The sequence below is a fragment of the Danio rerio genome, chromosome 16 (genome assembly GCF_049306965.1).
Source record: "Danio rerio strain Tuebingen ecotype United States chromosome 16, GRCz12tu, whole genome shotgun sequence".
NCBI lineage: Eukaryota > Metazoa > Chordata > Actinopteri > Cypriniformes > Danionidae > Danio > Danio rerio.
The window spans coordinates 13,409,898-13,427,907 of NC_133191.1; the positions used below are offsets into that span (position 1 = coordinate 13,409,898).

Genomic DNA, 18,010 nt, shown 5'->3' on the forward strand with positions numbered 1-18,010 from the left:
AGCAGCAACAGCCCAGGAACGAATGAGACAAGGGCCTAATTCAGTTCCAAGGACACCCTACCCTTCGCACTCCTTATTGCATCTACAGGGAGCACGAAGTAGATGTGTTTGTTGATGGGTGAGTGCAGTCCCGTGTAGCCTGACTTTCGGCATAAAAATCTGATATGCTTTGCAGCCTGTTCCGCCCCAAAACCACCTAGCCTACTTCAACTGAATCAAGAGTTAGAGTGTTGATATTACACTACTTTAAATCATATTAATGCTATTGTAGTCTATATCTGGGTCTCGTTACTTTGTCTTGTTGTAAATAAATCTGTTACTTAACAATTTCAGTTGATAATAATTAACAGTATTTTGTGATTCACTGGTGTTTTATGTTTATTTACAATTATGTTTATACATGATTAAGACCTTGATCTCTGCTATTTTGATTATGCAGTTTTTGACTGTTTTTGACTTTGCAGTTGAACAATAAAAATGTCTTTATATAAAGTTTCAATCAACCAATCAACCAACCAATTAACCAACCAACCAACCAACCAACCAACCAACCAACCAACCAACCAACCAACCAACCAACCAACCATCAATCAATCAATCAATCAATCAATCAATCAATCAATCAATCAATCAATCAATCAATCAATCAATCAATCAATCAATCAATCAATCAATCAATCAATCAATCAATCAATCAATCAATCAATCGTTATTGTAAAAGAAATATATAAACATTTGCAAAAAATATCGAGTACTTGCAGTACCATATTTTACTAGACAAATCCAGACACGTCAATATATATATATGTATACTAGGGGTGTCAAAATTTGTTGTTTCTTCGATGCAGATGCGAACAATTTAGTATCGGTTCAGTAATAATCATAACCGGTTATTATTTATTGACGTCATTTATCACATATGCGTTACTATGGCAAGGTAGGAGACCGCAAGTAACTAAAATGCTTAAACCTACTTAAAAAGCAGGTAACTGTGAACAATTTACTGCTTGTGAGTTTGTTGGACAGTCTTTCACTGACATCAGAACCCAGCTAGGAAAAAATGAAAACTGTAAACTCTTTTTTTTTTCACTACCTGTACCCCATTTGACAGCTAGCGTGTTCGCCAGGTAACATTTTATCTCCTCTCCCGTCTGATACAACAATAATGTTACTTGTGGATTCAGACATGAGTGTGTCTGCAGAGCGAGTTTTCTTCACCGTGTTGCCGAATAATGAATCAGCTGATCGCCATGGTCGTTTAACATCTGTGTCCATGTCACTCTTTGCTCAACAGCACCAGAGCCATGCCGACAATTAGAGCCAATCATAGTCTTTTCTGTTGAGCGTGTGATCAATCACAGGCATTTAAGAACTCGCTTAACAACACTCAAAAAGCAAGCGGAATAATATTTATATTTGTTTATTTGCTATTAATGCTCATGTTTATCTGTGCATGCACTTTAGTTTTGTTTGATATGTTCAAAAAGAGTGTTTTATTTGAGCTGGTAAAAAATAAAGGTACGGTACATATATGTGACTGCTTGCATTAATACAAAATTGTATTACAAAAAATAAATCAAAATAAACAAATCTATAAATTATACATTTTATTAAAAGAATTTTCGTGCTGTGATGTAAAATATAAAATTGTTTATGGAAAACATGGTCAATGCACCACGATGACTATTTTTTACATCAGATACAGAAAAAAAGTTTGAAGTATGGACATAGTTACTTTTGTGGCTAACTTTATATTGGGTTTGCCTTTTATCAGCTACCCATATTCGTAGTAACACTCCGGGGGTATTTTTCTTTTCAAAATCACATGCGTTTTTAAGAATAAAACCATTTGAATTTGTGCAAATTAGTCACTTTTCTTAATAATACATACAGTAGCTACATCTCCTTTTGAGAGCAGGCTGGCTAAACCTCATTGAGCAGATTTAGTAAGCAGGAAAGGGTGCTATGCTTCTTGCTAACATAATTCAATAGACTCTAAAAGATACAAATAATATTTCATATGCTTGACTGGAAATGATAAGAACAAACATGAATATCATCAGAATTCCTGCCCTGGAAATCCTGGTTCAGTTTGGCCAACCACAAACACCTTTTGTTCCTCAGATATCTGTTGTAACTTTTGGCAGTCTGTTGTATGCTTTTTGCCCTATCTGACCGATTAGTTCAGCCCAAAATATGGAGTCACAGGTCAGTTCAGTGGCACTGTTTACATTCTGCTCTCCAATATGGCCAATCAATGACCTGTCATGAAAAAACTATTGTATATCTTTGTCTGGATGTTGGTCTCGGCCTATGATCTTAGGTCAAACCCAATGTGCTTTGCTGCACAAAATCCAACAATCATTTCAACCACTAGCTGGTTGCTAACCAACATACCAGTTTTACTTCTTTATCAGGGAAGTAAACCCTTTATCAGCAGAATGAACTGCCCCATTGTAGAAAACGATAATAAATAATACATTGCCTACCTTATTTTGTGATAAGAAGCAACACTGGATCACAGAATGTTATATGAAATGCTCTACTGATGTTATTAAGTGAGTTTTGAGCAAAAAACATATATAAATTGTTGTGCAAATTTTTATGCTGAGCTAACATGCTACGATAGCTAGCCTCGCTAGTCATGATTATTGCATAATTCTCTTCAAAAGTAAAGACTTGTGGATTTCTTTATAAGAAGGCATATGTGATATAAACCCAGAGAAGATGAAGTGATAAATTATATCACATTAATGTGAGATTAATAGACAGATTATTAACAGATTAATCATCATCTGAATAATTTAAAAGCCATTCCACACTGAAAAAAAAAATTCAGAGATGATTCCTTGGATTTACTCACATTTTTTATAAAATTTTTTTTTTTTTTTTTTTAGTTAAGTGGCTCTAAACAATTTATTTGGGCTGAATTTAAACAAAAAATATGTAGAATTTTATAAAATTAATTTTTTTGTTTAAATTCAACACAATTAAATAGTTTGCAACAGTTTTGCAGACATCATTTTTCTTAGTGTAAACGCGGCATGATTTTTTACATGTTAGAAGCTAATTTGATAACTGGGAATCTGCCAAACGAAGTCGTAATTTCATCCTTAAATACATTCATTGTATCGACCTAATACTTTGTGAACATAATTTGCTGACAGATGGAATAATTAAGCCTGCCAAAGTGACTGAAACTTGTTGATTACAGTCAGCGCTAGCCACTTTGGTGTTCAATATGCATCAGTGAAGCGAGTAGGTGGTCTGAGAGAGTGCTGTCAGACTCTCAGACTACAGAGAGTTTGCTTGAACGATTTTTGTTTCTTTGGCAACCAGGAAAGGAATGGAATTAGTTATTACACAAACAGCAGGGTCCACGAGTCAATCAGAGTGAAAAGGTTGAAATGAAAAAGTTACATGAATTAGAATTTAGTGTTCATTTAGTTTTGTAAAGGCACGCGCTGTTCAATTTACATCAAAGGATTGATTTGTTTCCCAATATCTCAAAATGTTTAAAGTTGTGCTCATGCTTTTCTTACTTATAGTTTTTGTCTTGTTTCTAGTTCAAACATTTTTTTCGGCAAGTAAAAAAAACACTTGTTTTGTTTTCAAGTCAAGGGTGAGTGAATTTTCCTTAAAACAAGCAAAATAAACAACTAATGGGGTAGGCAAAAAAAAAAAAAAGATTCTTGCTTCTCAAGGTGAATGCGTACCTTGGCACTAAAGGTCAAACAACAACAAAAAAAAAAAGGTCAAGAATTTTGGTGTGACTCTGGAGTCAGATCTGAGTTTCAATAATCATGTCAAAGCAGTTAGTAAATCAGCATACCATCATCTCAAAAACATTGCAAGAATTAGATGCTTTATTTCTAGTAAAGACTTAAAGAAACTTGTTCATGCTTTCATCAACAGCAGGGTGGATTACTGTATCGGCCTTCTCACTGGCCTTCCAAAAAAGACAGTCAGACAATTGCAGCTCATCCAGAACGCTGCTGCCAAGATTCTGACCGGAACCAGGAAATCAGAGCACAACACACCTGTCCTCATGTCTTTACACTGGCTCCCAGTTACATTCAGAATATATTTAAAGTATTATTACTTGTCTATAAATCCCTAAATGGCCTAGGAACTCAATACATTACAGATATGCTCACTGAAAACAAACCTAACAGATCACTCAGATCTTTAGGATCTAATAAATTAGAAATTCCAAGAGTTCAGTCAAAGCAGGGTGAACCAGCTTTAAGCTACTACGCCCCTCACTGCTAGAATCAGCTTTCAGAAATGATCAGATGTGCTCCAACATTAGGCACATTCAAATCAAGACTGAAAACACATTTGTTTAGCTGTGCCTTTACTGAATGAGCACTGTGCTACGTCCGACAGATCCCACTATCATGTCTTTCTTTTTTTTTTTTTTCTTTTATAACCCGTTTTACACATTTTAATCTGTTTTTATCTGTTTTTAATAATTCTAATTTAATAATTCTTTAATAATTATTAGAATTATTAATTCTAATTATTCTTTGTTTGTTTTTATTTTCTTATACTTGTCTTTTTTATTCTTGTTTAAAGCACTTTGAATTGCCACTGTGTATGAAATACAAAATAAACAAAAATAAATAAACAAAAATAAGTAAATAAATAATCTAAATATTGACGATGTAATATTGAGAAATCTCCTTTAAAGTTGTCTAAATTAAGTTCTTAGCAATACATATTATTAATCAAAAATTACATTTTGATTTATTTACAATAGAAAACTGAACACAACTTGCCATGGAACATGACATTTTCTTAAAAAATATTATGATTTTTTTGATTAATGTAACATTTTTAATTTTGACTCATGGATACAGTGTTATTCGGCTATTCCTACAAATATACTCATGCAGTTTGCAAGACTTTCAAGGTTTCGTGGTCATATATGTACAGTATATGAAAATAAGTGTAATTTCATGCACCTTGCCAAAACTCCCTTTTCCCAGAACCATGAGGAAGTTGAAATCGTGCAGCCCGATGTGGCCTTTACCCGTGTGCAGGACAGCAGGAGCTGGGCTCAAAGCCGGTGGGGTCACAGCGGGAACAGGCGTCGTCACAGGAGAAGGAGTAGGAGGAATTGAGGGCATCAGAATCTCCTCTGGTACCTTCACAAATAAGGACAGTGACAAAAGCAAGAGCTTGTTTCAGTAAAGACATACAGTGCCCTCCTGTGGATGTGCTGTGAAAGTGACAAATTGGTGACGGTCAGACTCAGATGACATCATCAAAATGTGTCTGTTTGTGACTGCATGTTGTCGGAAAGAACATTTGATTTTTGCTGAATGTGTTTATTCGCTGACCTCGGGAGGCTTTTATTGCACTCTCGGAGCTGAATATAGCATGCTGACAGTTTTATCTAGAGTGACTTACAGAACACCAATTACGGGGATAATCTCCCCTGGAGCAAACTGAAGTAAAGAGCTTTGCTCAAGGGCACAATGCTGATGCTTTATGGGTAGTCACTTGAAGATGTCGGGAAACAACTTTTCATCTGCTATCACCAACTTTAGTGCATAAAGGTGCTGTCTGCAACATCTAGCACTTATAGTGCTGTAGGAAATGAAGGGTGTTGGTGCAGTATGCTGAAAAATGGATTGATGTCAGAGGTGTAAAGAGTACCTGAAAGCTACTTGAGTAAAAGTATGACTTACAAAGCTACAAGTCACCAATCGCACACATGCAAAACAATAAATGAAGACACCACCACCAGTCTGCACATTTTGAACTGTAGGCCTTCATCATAAAACATACCTGACTCAGATCAGCTTTTTAGTAAAGAGCTCTATGAACTGAAACATGTATTTCAGATAAGAGAGACATACTGTACAAAATGTGCAAAGTGGTGTGTCCTTAGGACAGACTTAAGCTGGGAATCATTTCTACCATTCCTTTAGTTCATTTCATCATTCATTACACATGAAGTCAAGTAAAAAGTATCTATACTTCTTTAAAAAATGTGTAAAGTACACTGTAAAAAATATATTTTGATTAACAGATTCTTTATTTGGTTTTTCACAAGTGTTTTTGTTTATTTTAGTTTGTGAATTGCATTTTGGTACCTTAATCGCTGCTCTGTCGACTTTTGAATTTGAAAATCAACTCTAGAGTTAAACAAAGTGGCTTTTATTTACACTTTAGTTGTTTGAAATAATATAATGTGTAATAAATAATATATAGAGAAATACATCTTTAAAATAACAGAAAATGTACTGGAAGTTTTTTTTTTAACATAATTTACAACACCAACTCAGACAATATATCACTTTCAAATATTAAAAATGTCAATAAAAGTGACTTTTTTAATTTCGAGAGTTAAAAGCTGTTGAAAGATAACCTCACTATAAAGCAATTCAAAAGCATAAATAAACAAGAAAATAAAAATGAATCACAAAATGAGGAAAACAGCTAATTTACCAATATTTTTTTGCAATGTGCAGAGCAAACATTGCTATTATATTTGATACAAAGTAATTACAAAGTACAAAATAATTAACTTAGTACTTTTGCTCCAAATAAATAAATAAATAAATAAATAAATAAATAAATAAATAAATAAATAAATAAGTGAATGAATAAAAACATAAATGTATAAATGAAAGAATCAAACAAGCTAATAAATAAATAAATGAAATAAACAGGCTCATAAATAAATAAATAAATAAATAAATAAATAAATAAATAAATAAATAAATAAATAAAATTAATAAAACAAATAAAATAAACGAAACAAAAAAGCGGATGAATAAATAAATGAAACAAACAGGCAAATAAAAAAATAATAAATAAATACATAAATAAATAAATAAATAAATAAATAAATAAATAAATGAGTGAATAAATAAATAAATAAATAAATAAATAAATGAGTGAATAAATAAATAAATAAATAAATAAAACAAACAAGCTAAGCTAATAAATAAACAAATAAAATAAACAAGCTAAGTAATAAATAAATAAATAATAAAAAATAAATAAACTAATTATTTAATTAATTAAACAAACAATCTAATAAATTAAACAAACGGGCTCATAAATAAAAAATTAAACAAATAAAATAAACAAACTAACAAATAAATAAATAAAAGAATAAATAAATAAATAAATAAATAAATAAATAAATAAATAAATAAACTAGCCAATAAATAAATAAATAAATTTAGATAGATAGATAGATAGATAGATAGATAGATAGATAGATAGATAGATAGATAGATAGATAGATAGATAGATAGATAGATAGATAGATAGATAGATAGATAGATAGATAGAAAGATAGATAGATAGATAGATAGATAGATAGATAGATAGATAGATAGATAGATAGATAGATAGATAGATAGATAGATAGATAGATAGATAGATAGATAGATAGATAGATAGATAGATAGATAGATAGGTGTGAGTAAATGATGTGAGTACCTGCAGGTCTGGATCAGGCACAGGGATGTTATAATATTCTCCCTCATCCTGGTTGAGCAGTTTGAACCAGCCGCTGACAGACCGTCTGAATATCTCACTCACCCCGAATGACAGAGCGCCCATGAAGTCATTGCGTGAGGTTCTGTCCCAGTCCCAAACCTCTACAGACAAACGCCTGTCCCACTGTCTGCCCCGCACTGAACTACACACACACACACATAAATAAATAAACACAGAATAACTTCACATATGATTACAGGCTGCTTAGCAACACAGCATAGCAAAACCCTGTCAACCATTTACAAATAAAAACTCACAAAGTAAAGCTCTCGTTCCAGATGGGGTTGAGTGTGGAACGGATGGTTTTAGTTTTCTGTTTGCTGTGGCTCTTTGGATCAGGGATGAGTTTGAGCTTCACATAAGGGTCCGACAGGCCGTTGGGGTCCATGGGTATGAGGTTAAGCGCTTCATGAACTGAAATATAGATTTGATAGTGAGTTTATACTAGGGCAATCAATCAATTAAAATCGTTAAACTGCGTACTTACAGTGCTCTGCATTTATAAGTACACCGCTCACAAATCTATTTAATTTATATTTTTATGAGGAAGCTAAACAATATTACATTTGTGCAGATACAATACATTATATTAGTCAGTACTAAAGTAAAATCACATAATAGCTTACGATAATGGTCCAAAAACTAGTACATCCAAATTTATATGTCATAGAAAAATATTAAATAAAAAAAAATAAAAATCAAAAGAAGCAAAAACATAACTAAATAAAATAATAAATTTATTTGAAAATTTGTAGATTGTAATTCTATTTGCAACATGTTTGGTGACTAAAATATTATTTTTATAAAATAAAAATCAAATGCACCAAAATACATTGCCTATATTCACTGAGAAATGGATAAAATTATTCATCTTCAAAATGGGCTGTACTCAATTATGAATTTTCAACCTCAAAAGTTAACAGAGCAGAGATCAAGGTCTCATAATGTAATTCACGACTGTAAATAAATGGAAAACACTTGTACACCACAAAATATGGAAACTGTTGATTAACACTTTTCCCCCATAACAAAACTGATTAAATTAATGTGTTATTCACATCTATGTCCCGATCGGTTTTTTTTTGCCTTCGAATCTGAATAAGAGTCATTTGATTTTGAGTATACCCATACAAAAAACCTGATCCGATACTTCTATAATACATAAAAAAGAATAAAGAAGAGTGAAGAAACAGATGCAGGATTCAATCGATTGTGCGGTAAGTCTTTGTAGAGACATGGGTGCTACGAATGAACTCCAAATGTCTGTGGTGAAGAAACATGCGGTACATCTTATAACAGCACAAGTAGTTTGCCAGAAATCTTCTTATAAAAAGCTGGCAGAGCTTTCTCTGTGAAATTGTAGCAAGACGGCATTTCAAATCAAGGTTCTACGTTTTTTTTTTTAGGTGTCTTATCAGGTTTGTTGAGTTAAATGTAGCCCTTTCCTTTCCACCTCTTGCAATGCCAAGTTTACATATCTTACAATAGTGGCAATGACAATTCTGTCGTCTTTAACTTTTTAATACCTCTAGACCGCAGACTCGTACTTTCCGCTTCAGGTTGTTTTCGTGTTACACTTTACCGGCATTTAACATTTTGGACATTTTGGACATCCCTAGTTTAAAAAATAACTGCTTTTTCCTCACCATCTTATGAAATAAAACAGTTTTAATGCATATCTGTAGTTCCATATGTGATTATACAGTGAATACAATGTTGCGCTGCATTATTAAACTGACCCGTCAGTGCATGTTTAAAAGCTCTTCTCTGTACAGCATTAGTAGTCTTCTCACTACTCATTAGCTTCTTTATGGTGGTGCAGATCTAAGAGCCACAGGCTTAGTTAAGTTGACACAGCGCAGCGAATGCATTGTAATACAGCAGACTGAGTGTGTATAATTAGCTCTTTCTCATGTACTGATGATGCTGTATGCACACATTTCCCTCTGCTGGAGGAAAGTCGAGCTGTGCCAAATAACACAATCACCAGTATGATTCCTTCACCAGCAAACTCACTCAGCAGTAAGGAAAAAAGTCTTCGATGAGGCATTAAGAGGCTCTATAATAAACATTACTTACTTTCTATGAATAGGTCATTAAACACGCCTGTTTTTTTAGACTGATATATTCACCGTGTTTTGCAATGCAAAAGTAAGCTTTTTTACACAATTGTGACAGCTGATTCCTTTGCCTTTTGGTAAATAAATGACAAATGGCAGTAAAACTACTTGATCACACCAGTGTGTTTGTGAGTAATTGACTATACATTTAAATGAGATCATTCCATGGTATGTTGAAATTCTTGATTCTGAACGTGTGCAATAAAATCGTTGAATGTGCAGGTAGTTTCAGTTAGTTTTGATCGCTGTTCATAACAAATGCACTTCCCTCAAACATTAGTAGCAACTCAGTGACAGTAGATGGAGCCTTCATTTATCTGTGTGATCTCAAGGACCTCGACATGTGCAACAAGGAAGCCATTGGGGATTAAGTAACTCATAATTATGCTCCAAAACATTTGCAAAGAGGTAGCTAAACGTTATATGAGCTATTTGATCTACCCATGTAATTAACATTTTTACCCTTTAATTACAGTGAAAACTATGTTGGGTTCCACACAGTTCCTCCATGTCGCCCCAACACAAATAGATTACGTAATATTTTTTTGTGGATTAAACGTAACTATTAAAAAAAAAAATTAAAATTGAGAATTGTGTTGTTTTCAACTTATTTTCAAGAAGTTGATTGAACCAGCATCAAAATACATATCAAAGTTATGATCAATTGTTATGATCACCAGCGATCCAGTGGTTGCAGATCATTAGAGAACTAAAATTCTGCCACTGAACCAAACTACAACCCCCAGAATCCCAGTTCCAATCACTTCTTCTACAGCTGACAGCAATCTGGACACTGACACACACACACACACACAGCTTACAAGTCCTTAATTGAATGATTACCTTGACTATAAAGACACCTCTCATTTTCACACACATTGCTGAGTCTTGTTTACCTGTAACATTACTAAGCGTTATCCTTGGTTAATCTTGTCGTACCTTTTGATTTTTGCCTTTTTTCTTATTTGTGCTGTTTGCCACTTGCACCGACCTCTGCCTGTGACCACGACTACTCTTTTTACCCTAATGATACCATTTGTTCCTATTTGACCATTGTCTGACTGAGATGCAAATAAACAGCGCTTAGACCCTCAACTCTGTTGTACCTCCACTCATTTGTTACAATAATATTTATTATAGAATATTAAGATTAAGGGCTCTATTTTGACGGTCCATGCACAGAGCGCAGGGCGCAAACGCTTTCAGGGCGTGTCAGGACGCGTTTTTTCTAATTTAAGGACGGGAAATCTGCCTTGCGCCGCAGCACATGGTCTAAAAGGGTTGAGTTTATTTTCATAATGAGTTATAGGTGTGTTTTTATTAGAGTCTCATCTCCCGTTCCCTTTAAGACCCAGCTGCGTCATGCCAAGAGCACATTCACTATTTACAGGACGCAAAGTAAGTCTAAGTGGAAAAAATTAGCATTTCACAAGCGAACAGTAAACAGTTTTTTTTTAACAACAAACAGAGCATGTACTGAATGAGAATGAGAGATAATGGATCACTTTCACTTTCGCTCTTGGATAGGGAAACCTTTATGCACAGACATCAATTAGTCTATAATAAATACTTTTGTTTGTTAAGCGCAAATATTCGTTTCAAAACTATTTCTAAATTCAGTTATAATTTCCAGCAAACGAATAAATGAATAATAATAACAAAATGTGCTCAAAAACCTGAGTTATATCCTAAAACACATGCTGTGCCCCATCATGGTCTAAAACCTGACAGGTGGGCAAATCTAAGCTTGTTTTTAATAAAACAAATATAAATATGGATATAATAAATAATACTTCTAATAATAATAACATTATACAAAAGCAAATTGTTATGAATGAACTGAAAAAGCCTCCTGAGATGAAGAAGACATAAAATCAGTGATTTTTCAAATTTATGTAGGCTAGAAAATAATATGTTTTGTAATATTTTAATCCTTTATATTTAAATTCTATATCTATTCTTGTTATATCCTATATATCCTTAATATTTACATTTTTTCATATGTAAAGATATTTGCCTATTGCTCTCTTGTGCGTATTAAGCAGTGTGTAAGCGAGGCGCAACTCTGCGCCAGAGTTTAGACCGGGTTAGTTTTGGTCTAATGAAAAATCTATTATAGTTTCTCAAAATAACAACGCGCCAGCAGTGCGCATCAGAACACCTTCCTTTTTAGACCAGAATGCCTATGGACGCACAAATAAGCGCTAATGCATTTGCTATTTAAACAGCGTAGCGCAACGCCTCAAAACGACTCTTGCGCCAAGCTGAAACTACCAAAAGACTATTGCGCCGCGTTTACCTTATAATTATAAAGTGAGTTTGCTCTCCTTTTTGAGTAAACTAACTACTTTTTACAGTGTACTAATAAGCATTTGTTGGCTAAGTAAATTATTAATTAACAAGTTTAAAATGCATTATGTCAAAATCAGCATATTGTCAAAATCTGACATTTGTAACACTCAGTCAAAAGGTTTAACCCCTCTTATGTATGTAGGAAAAATAATACAAACCACATTAGCAAACATGTGCAATATGCATAATATGTTCTGCATTCATGATTGTGTTATTTCAGAAAGTCTAATGGTGTTCATGAGTTTTGAAGTTCATGAGTGACTGAGTGTTCACCTGTAATATAAATGTCCTCCTTTTCTCCACGGACGGTCAGTCGGATCCGTCCTCTTTTTTCGGTATGGTCTTGTCCACAGAGACTGGGTACACTGCTCTCACAGCGCTTGTGGACATTCATATCACAACCTCAACCACAAACACACAATATACAACAAATGAAAAGACAGACAGAGGGAAAGAGACTCAGAGAGGAACAAGTTAAAAATTAATACATTGTCCTCCACAAATATTGGCACCCTTGGTAAATGCAAACAAAGACTTTTTTTTTTTTGCTAAAAATATACAGTTAAAGTCAGAATCATTAGCCTACCTTTGTTTTTTTTTCTTTTATAAATATTTCCCAATCATTGAGGGCGTGTCTGAATCCACTTTAGCTATGTTAAGGATGGAAAAATACGCTTTGCGCTGCAGCACATGATCTAACTGGGTTGTGCTCATTGTCCTTATGAGTTATGGGTGTTTTTTGAGAATAAACCAATCAGAGTCTCATCTCACATTCCCTTTAAGAGTCAGTTGCGTCCTGCTGTGGCACATTTGCTATTTACATAGCAGACTTTGTAAGTGGAAAAATTGAATTCTTCACTAGCCAGTAAACAGTTCAACAGCATCTGCAGTGCGAGAGCAAAGAATGAGCCTCCTCCAATCGGCCTTTAGTTTAAATTTTCGTGGACAAGGAAACAATGTTTTGCACTTCACTGGAGACATCAATTAGTCTACATAAGTAATTTAGTTTCCAAAGCGCAAAGATTTGTTTCAAAACTATTCTAAATTCAGTTCTAATTTCCAGCAAACAAATAAATGAACAATAATAACGAAGTGTGGTCAAAAAACTGAGTTTTATCGAAATAAACATACTGTGCCCCATATAGTCCAAAATCTGACAGGTGGACAAATCTAAACTTTTTTTTTAATAAGACAAATATAAATATGCATATAATAAATACTACTACAACTATTAATAACATTATACAAAAGCAGGTTGTCGTGAATAAACTGAAAAAGACCCCCGAGATGAAGGCATGGAGGCAGTTTTTTGGCAGTTGGATTTTATAATTATGTAGAAAGTAAACATTTTTGTAACAATTAACCCTTTATTTTTTCATTTGTAAAGATATTTGCTTATTGCAGTACATTCTGTGTGTTTTAAGCAATGTGTAAGCAAGGCGCAAAACTAATGTGCTCTGTGCTGGACTTTAGACCTGCTTTCAGCTGGTCTATTGCACTGTCTATTTTAGTTCTTCAAAATTGCAAAGCGACAAAACTGCGCCTTAACAAACTTCTTTTCTAGACCGGAACACCCATGAATCCACAAAATTGCGTAAATGAATTTGCTAGTTAAACAAAGTGGCAGAATACAAAAAAATTAAGGTTGCACTGGTCTGAAAATAGCAACACGTTCGGTAAACACATGTTGCGCCTTATTAAGCCGGGTGTATGATACCGCTATAGACTACTAAAATTCTATAACTAGAATGACCATAGAAATCTTCCTGACTGTTCATACTAGACTGATTTTTTTTTTTTTTGCATGAACTAATAATAAACAATTCTTGTACAGCTTTTTAAATTCATCGTTTAACATTTACCAATGCACTATTAAAATCTAAATTCATGTTTGACATTAGTTTATTTTGTTAACTAACCTTAACATACAATGTAATAGACATACAATAAACATAATAAACATACAATATACATTAACTAACATTAACTACAACCTTGTTGTTACCCATTTTTGTCAGGTCACATTTACATTTGAAGCTTCTGTTGAGGTTCAAGAGTGACGCATGTCTGTAACATTTCATGATCTTTTTATGTAATTTTTTATTGTGAAGATGAGCAAACGGGAGCTATGTTGTTTTTTTTTTTCATTCCAGTGAAACATTTGTTTCTGTCTATCTAAATGACAACAAATGTCAATCTAAATGACAAAAATAAACAAATAAATAAATAATAATATTAATAACATTACTTTTGGCCACCACTGGAATCTAAATCAATGCATAAATGGATATGCTATCTTAGGATATATAATGCTAAAATCAGGACAAACAATAGGGACCCATAAAGAGAATCTATAATGCAAAAATCACTTCTATAAGTGGTTTAAACACAGTTGTATGGCAACAGTGTGTAAATATAATCAGTTCCCCTTCGGTTGGGGAACTTCAGTGCCATAGAGTGGATTGATTGAAATCCACGAAATGGGAGGATTCGGTTCAGAAGCCACTTGTCTGAAAGAGTATTGAACGGGCCAATGAATGCAATGAATTGGCAGCGTAAGCTTGCACAGGTGTACTTCATGGCCAATTATCCCAGCATATAAGCACACCTGGAGCGAGCAGACGCCATCCTTTTCGCTTCAGAGACTTTCTGATCGAGTCGATGAGGGTTCCTCCTGCTGTGACCAGCGATTCTGAGCGAACGAGAGCATTCTCCTGGTCCAGAGTGTGTACACGCAGCGGCAGACGGTCGAGCTGGGTTTCTCCCTTGCCTGGCGTTCTTTGGGTCCGGTCCTCCAGAGCGGTGCGTATAAAGTTGCAAACTTCACAGAAAGAGCAACACAGTCGTGCAGCACGTCCTTTTCAGGACGGCGCTCCGACTGTGCGTTTCTGGATGCGGTGGTTTCCTGTCCTCGGATGATGGGCACGAGCACTGCGTTGCATGTCTGGGGGGTCCAGCATGTTAATGCGCTGCTCGCAGGCAGTTCATGTCGTCATTGCGATGCCATGACTGTTGCGCAGTAAAGATCGCGGCTAGCCTTTGCAAAAGGGCGAACCACCCCAGTTGTCCCCTGCTCTGCAGCGGGCACTCGGGCAGATCTGAGGGTTTCAGCGAGAGATAATCCGTCGCCCACGGGCCCGCGGACCTCCCGCTCCTCTAAGCGCTCCATCCAAGCTTCGGGCGGGGGAAGCGATCCGTCTAACAGATGGTAGCCCTTACGCCCGATGACACCAGAGACCAGACGTCCACCGCGGCATCGGAGGGTGGGCTTTCATTGTCCGATGATGATCCAGACCCGCTCGCCCCCTTCGGGCTGGTGAGCGTTGTCACTACGGATCCTGAAACGGACATGTGAGCCATGCTTTCCCGGGCTGCTTCGGCCGTGGGTTGGAGATGGTTTATCCCCCAACTCCGCGGCCGGACCGACTAGAGGGGCGTTCCCTTCTTCCCGGAGGTGCACAGTAGGCTCTCTTGTAAAGCACTTTTTTCTGCTCGTGCTGCGTGTCCCTCCACCCTAACCACTCTTGACGATGGAACAGCCAGGGGGTATGTGGCGATTCCTCAGGTTGAGTGCGCGATGGCGGTAAATCCGCGCGGCGCCTCTTCTTGGCGGGGTCCGCCTCGTCTCCCATCCAAAGCCTGTAAGTTATCTACCTCCCTCGGAGCTAGAGCTTACATAGCTGCGGGCCAGGCTGCTTCCGCCTTGCATGCGATAGCCACCTACCAGCGCTACCTAGCGCAGGCGCTGGCCGAGCTGCACGAGGGTGGGTCCAACCCAGGCTTACGAGCTTCGCACCGCCGCCGACTTAGCACTTCGGACTACTGAGTCCGCTGCGTGTGCGTTGGGGAGGACGATGTCCACATTAGTGATCCAGGAGCGCCACCCCTGGCTGATATGCGCGAAGTCAACAAAGTCCGCTTTCTTGACTTTCCCCATATCCCAAGCCATGTTCGGCGACACCGTCTGTGAATTCACCCAGGAGTTCAAGGCGGTGAGAGAGCAGTTGATGGGTGATGTCTTATCGGCGGTCCGTAGCCCGCTCCGCCCGCCGTGCCATTCATACCTGCTCCTCGCCGAAGGCGCCCGCCTACGAGAGCTGCTCCGCCCCCGCACACGCCTCTGGCGAAGCGAGCGCGTCGGGCACCTCGGAAGCAGGCAGCCCCCCTGCCCAGAACGCCGCTAAGTCTGGCAACGGACCGCGAAGCGTCCCTAGGACAGGCCATCCGGAGGAGAGGGAACTTACTCTTTCCCCGCTGGAGGGCGGGGCTCCATTTCACAACGGCACTTTTTACTGCCATGAAAACATTATGAAAGGGCACTTTCCACTTCCCCGGATGTGACAGCCCGAAATCTGCCAGTCTGGGACGCTTTGCTTTCTAGCTTGCAGATTCGGTGCGTTTCGCCAGTGGCTCACGAGCGCTGGGAGGACGGTCTCCTTTCTCCCACCCCTCGAGCCTCCCCTCCGGAGCTCGGGTTCGGAGTGAGAGCAAATATCTCACCTCCAGCTTTTCTGTGGGACCCGCGAGCTTCCCGGATCAGCACACCCAATCCGCGCTGCCCCACTGCTGGTACGTCAGCGATGAGTCCATTAGCGGGAGCTCTGCCTGCCTGGTTAGCACGGGCCAGCTCTTCGCGGTGGCTCATACGCACAATCAGACTCGGCTATGCGATTCAGTTCGCGAAACGGCTCCCCATGTCGCGGGTGTGTATTCACCAGGGTCAGCCCCCTGTCCGCCCTTGTCTTGCGAGAGGAGATTGCTGTCCTCCTGGCGAAGGATGCAATCGAGCCGCTCCCTCCAGCCGAGATGGAGAGCGGGTTTTACAGCCCACACTTCATCGTGCCCAAAAAGAGTGGTGGGTCACGGCCAATCCTAGATCTGCGCGTTTTGAACCGCTGCCTGCACAAGCTGCCGTTCAGAATGCTCACGCAGAAGCGCATCCTCCGGTGCGTTCGTCCTCTGGGTTGGTCTGTAGCATTAGACCTGATGGACGCGTATTTCCATGTCTCCACTCTTCCTCGCCACCGTCAGTTTCTGCGGTTTGCGTTTGAAGGTCGAGCTTGGCAATACAAAGCCCTCCCCTTCGGGCTCTCTCTGTCTCCGCGGGTCCTCACCAAGCCCGCGGAGGGTGCCTCAGCGCCCCTTCGGCTCGCGGGCATCTGCATACTCGATTTCTTTACGACTGGCTGATTTTGCCCTCTCTCGGAGCAATTGATTATGCACAGAGACAAAGTGCTCTGGCACTTCCACCTGTGGGGGTTTCAGGTCAACCGAGAAAAGAGCAAACTCGCCCCCGTGCAGAGGATCTCTTCTCTCGGGCTGGAGCTGGACTCGGTCACCATGGCAGCGCGCCTCTCCGGAGAGCGCGCTCAGCTGATGCTGTACTGTCTGAGAGAGCTCGACAGTAAAATAGTGGTCCCACTGAAACTATTTCAGAGGCTCGTGGGGCATATGGCATCCGCAGCCGCTCGGATTTTTCTATATGAGACCACTTCAGCACTGGCTTCACGATCGAGTCCCCAGACGCGCATAGCACGCGCGCGCACACCGAGTCTCTGTTACTGCGCTGTGTCGCCGCGCCCTCAGCCCTTGGAGCGACCCCTCGTTCCTACAGGCCTGGGTGTCTCTAGAACAGGCGTCCAGTCTTGTTGTTGTTTCAGCAGACGCTTCCAACACGGGCTGGGGGGCTGTGCATTGCGGGCATGCGGCTGCGAACCTGTGGAAAGGTACCCAGTTGCATTGGCATATCGCCTGGAGCTGTTGGCAGTGTTCCTCGCTCTCCACCGTTTTTTTCCGGTGCTGGAGCGGCAACACGTGCTGGTCAGGACGGACAGTACGGCGGCGGTGGTGTACAGTGGCAGTTACTGTGCAAGGTCAGGGAGGACGAGGAACAGGTTGCTGGTTGCGCCCCTCTGGCTCAACCGGACCTGGATGTCAGAGCTCTCCCTGGCAGTCCCTTCGAGAGAGCACCTACTCTCTCAGGGACAGGGCACCACCTGGCACCCTCGCCGATC

At 38.5% G+C, this 18,010-nt stretch overlaps 1 protein-coding gene across 2 annotated transcripts in view; it reads right to left on the reverse strand.

Moving 5' to 3' along the window:
• Positions 1–18,010, reverse strand: part of prkcg (protein kinase C, gamma) — a 101,444-nt gene that overhangs the window by 31,011 nt on the left and 52,423 nt on the right. For both annotated transcript variants that reach the window (XM_001921680.7, XM_073925933.1), the window contains exons 6-9: positions 12,270–12,398; positions 7,782–7,938; positions 7,465–7,666; positions 4,968–5,150 (exon numbers count right to left, since the gene is read on the reverse strand). In XM_001921680.7, coding sequence (XP_001921715.1) covers positions 4,968–5,150; positions 7,465–7,666; positions 7,782–7,938; positions 12,270–12,398 — 671 coding nt within the window. The remainder of the gene's footprint in view (positions 1–4,967; positions 5,151–7,464; positions 7,667–7,781; positions 7,939–12,269; positions 12,399–18,010) is intronic.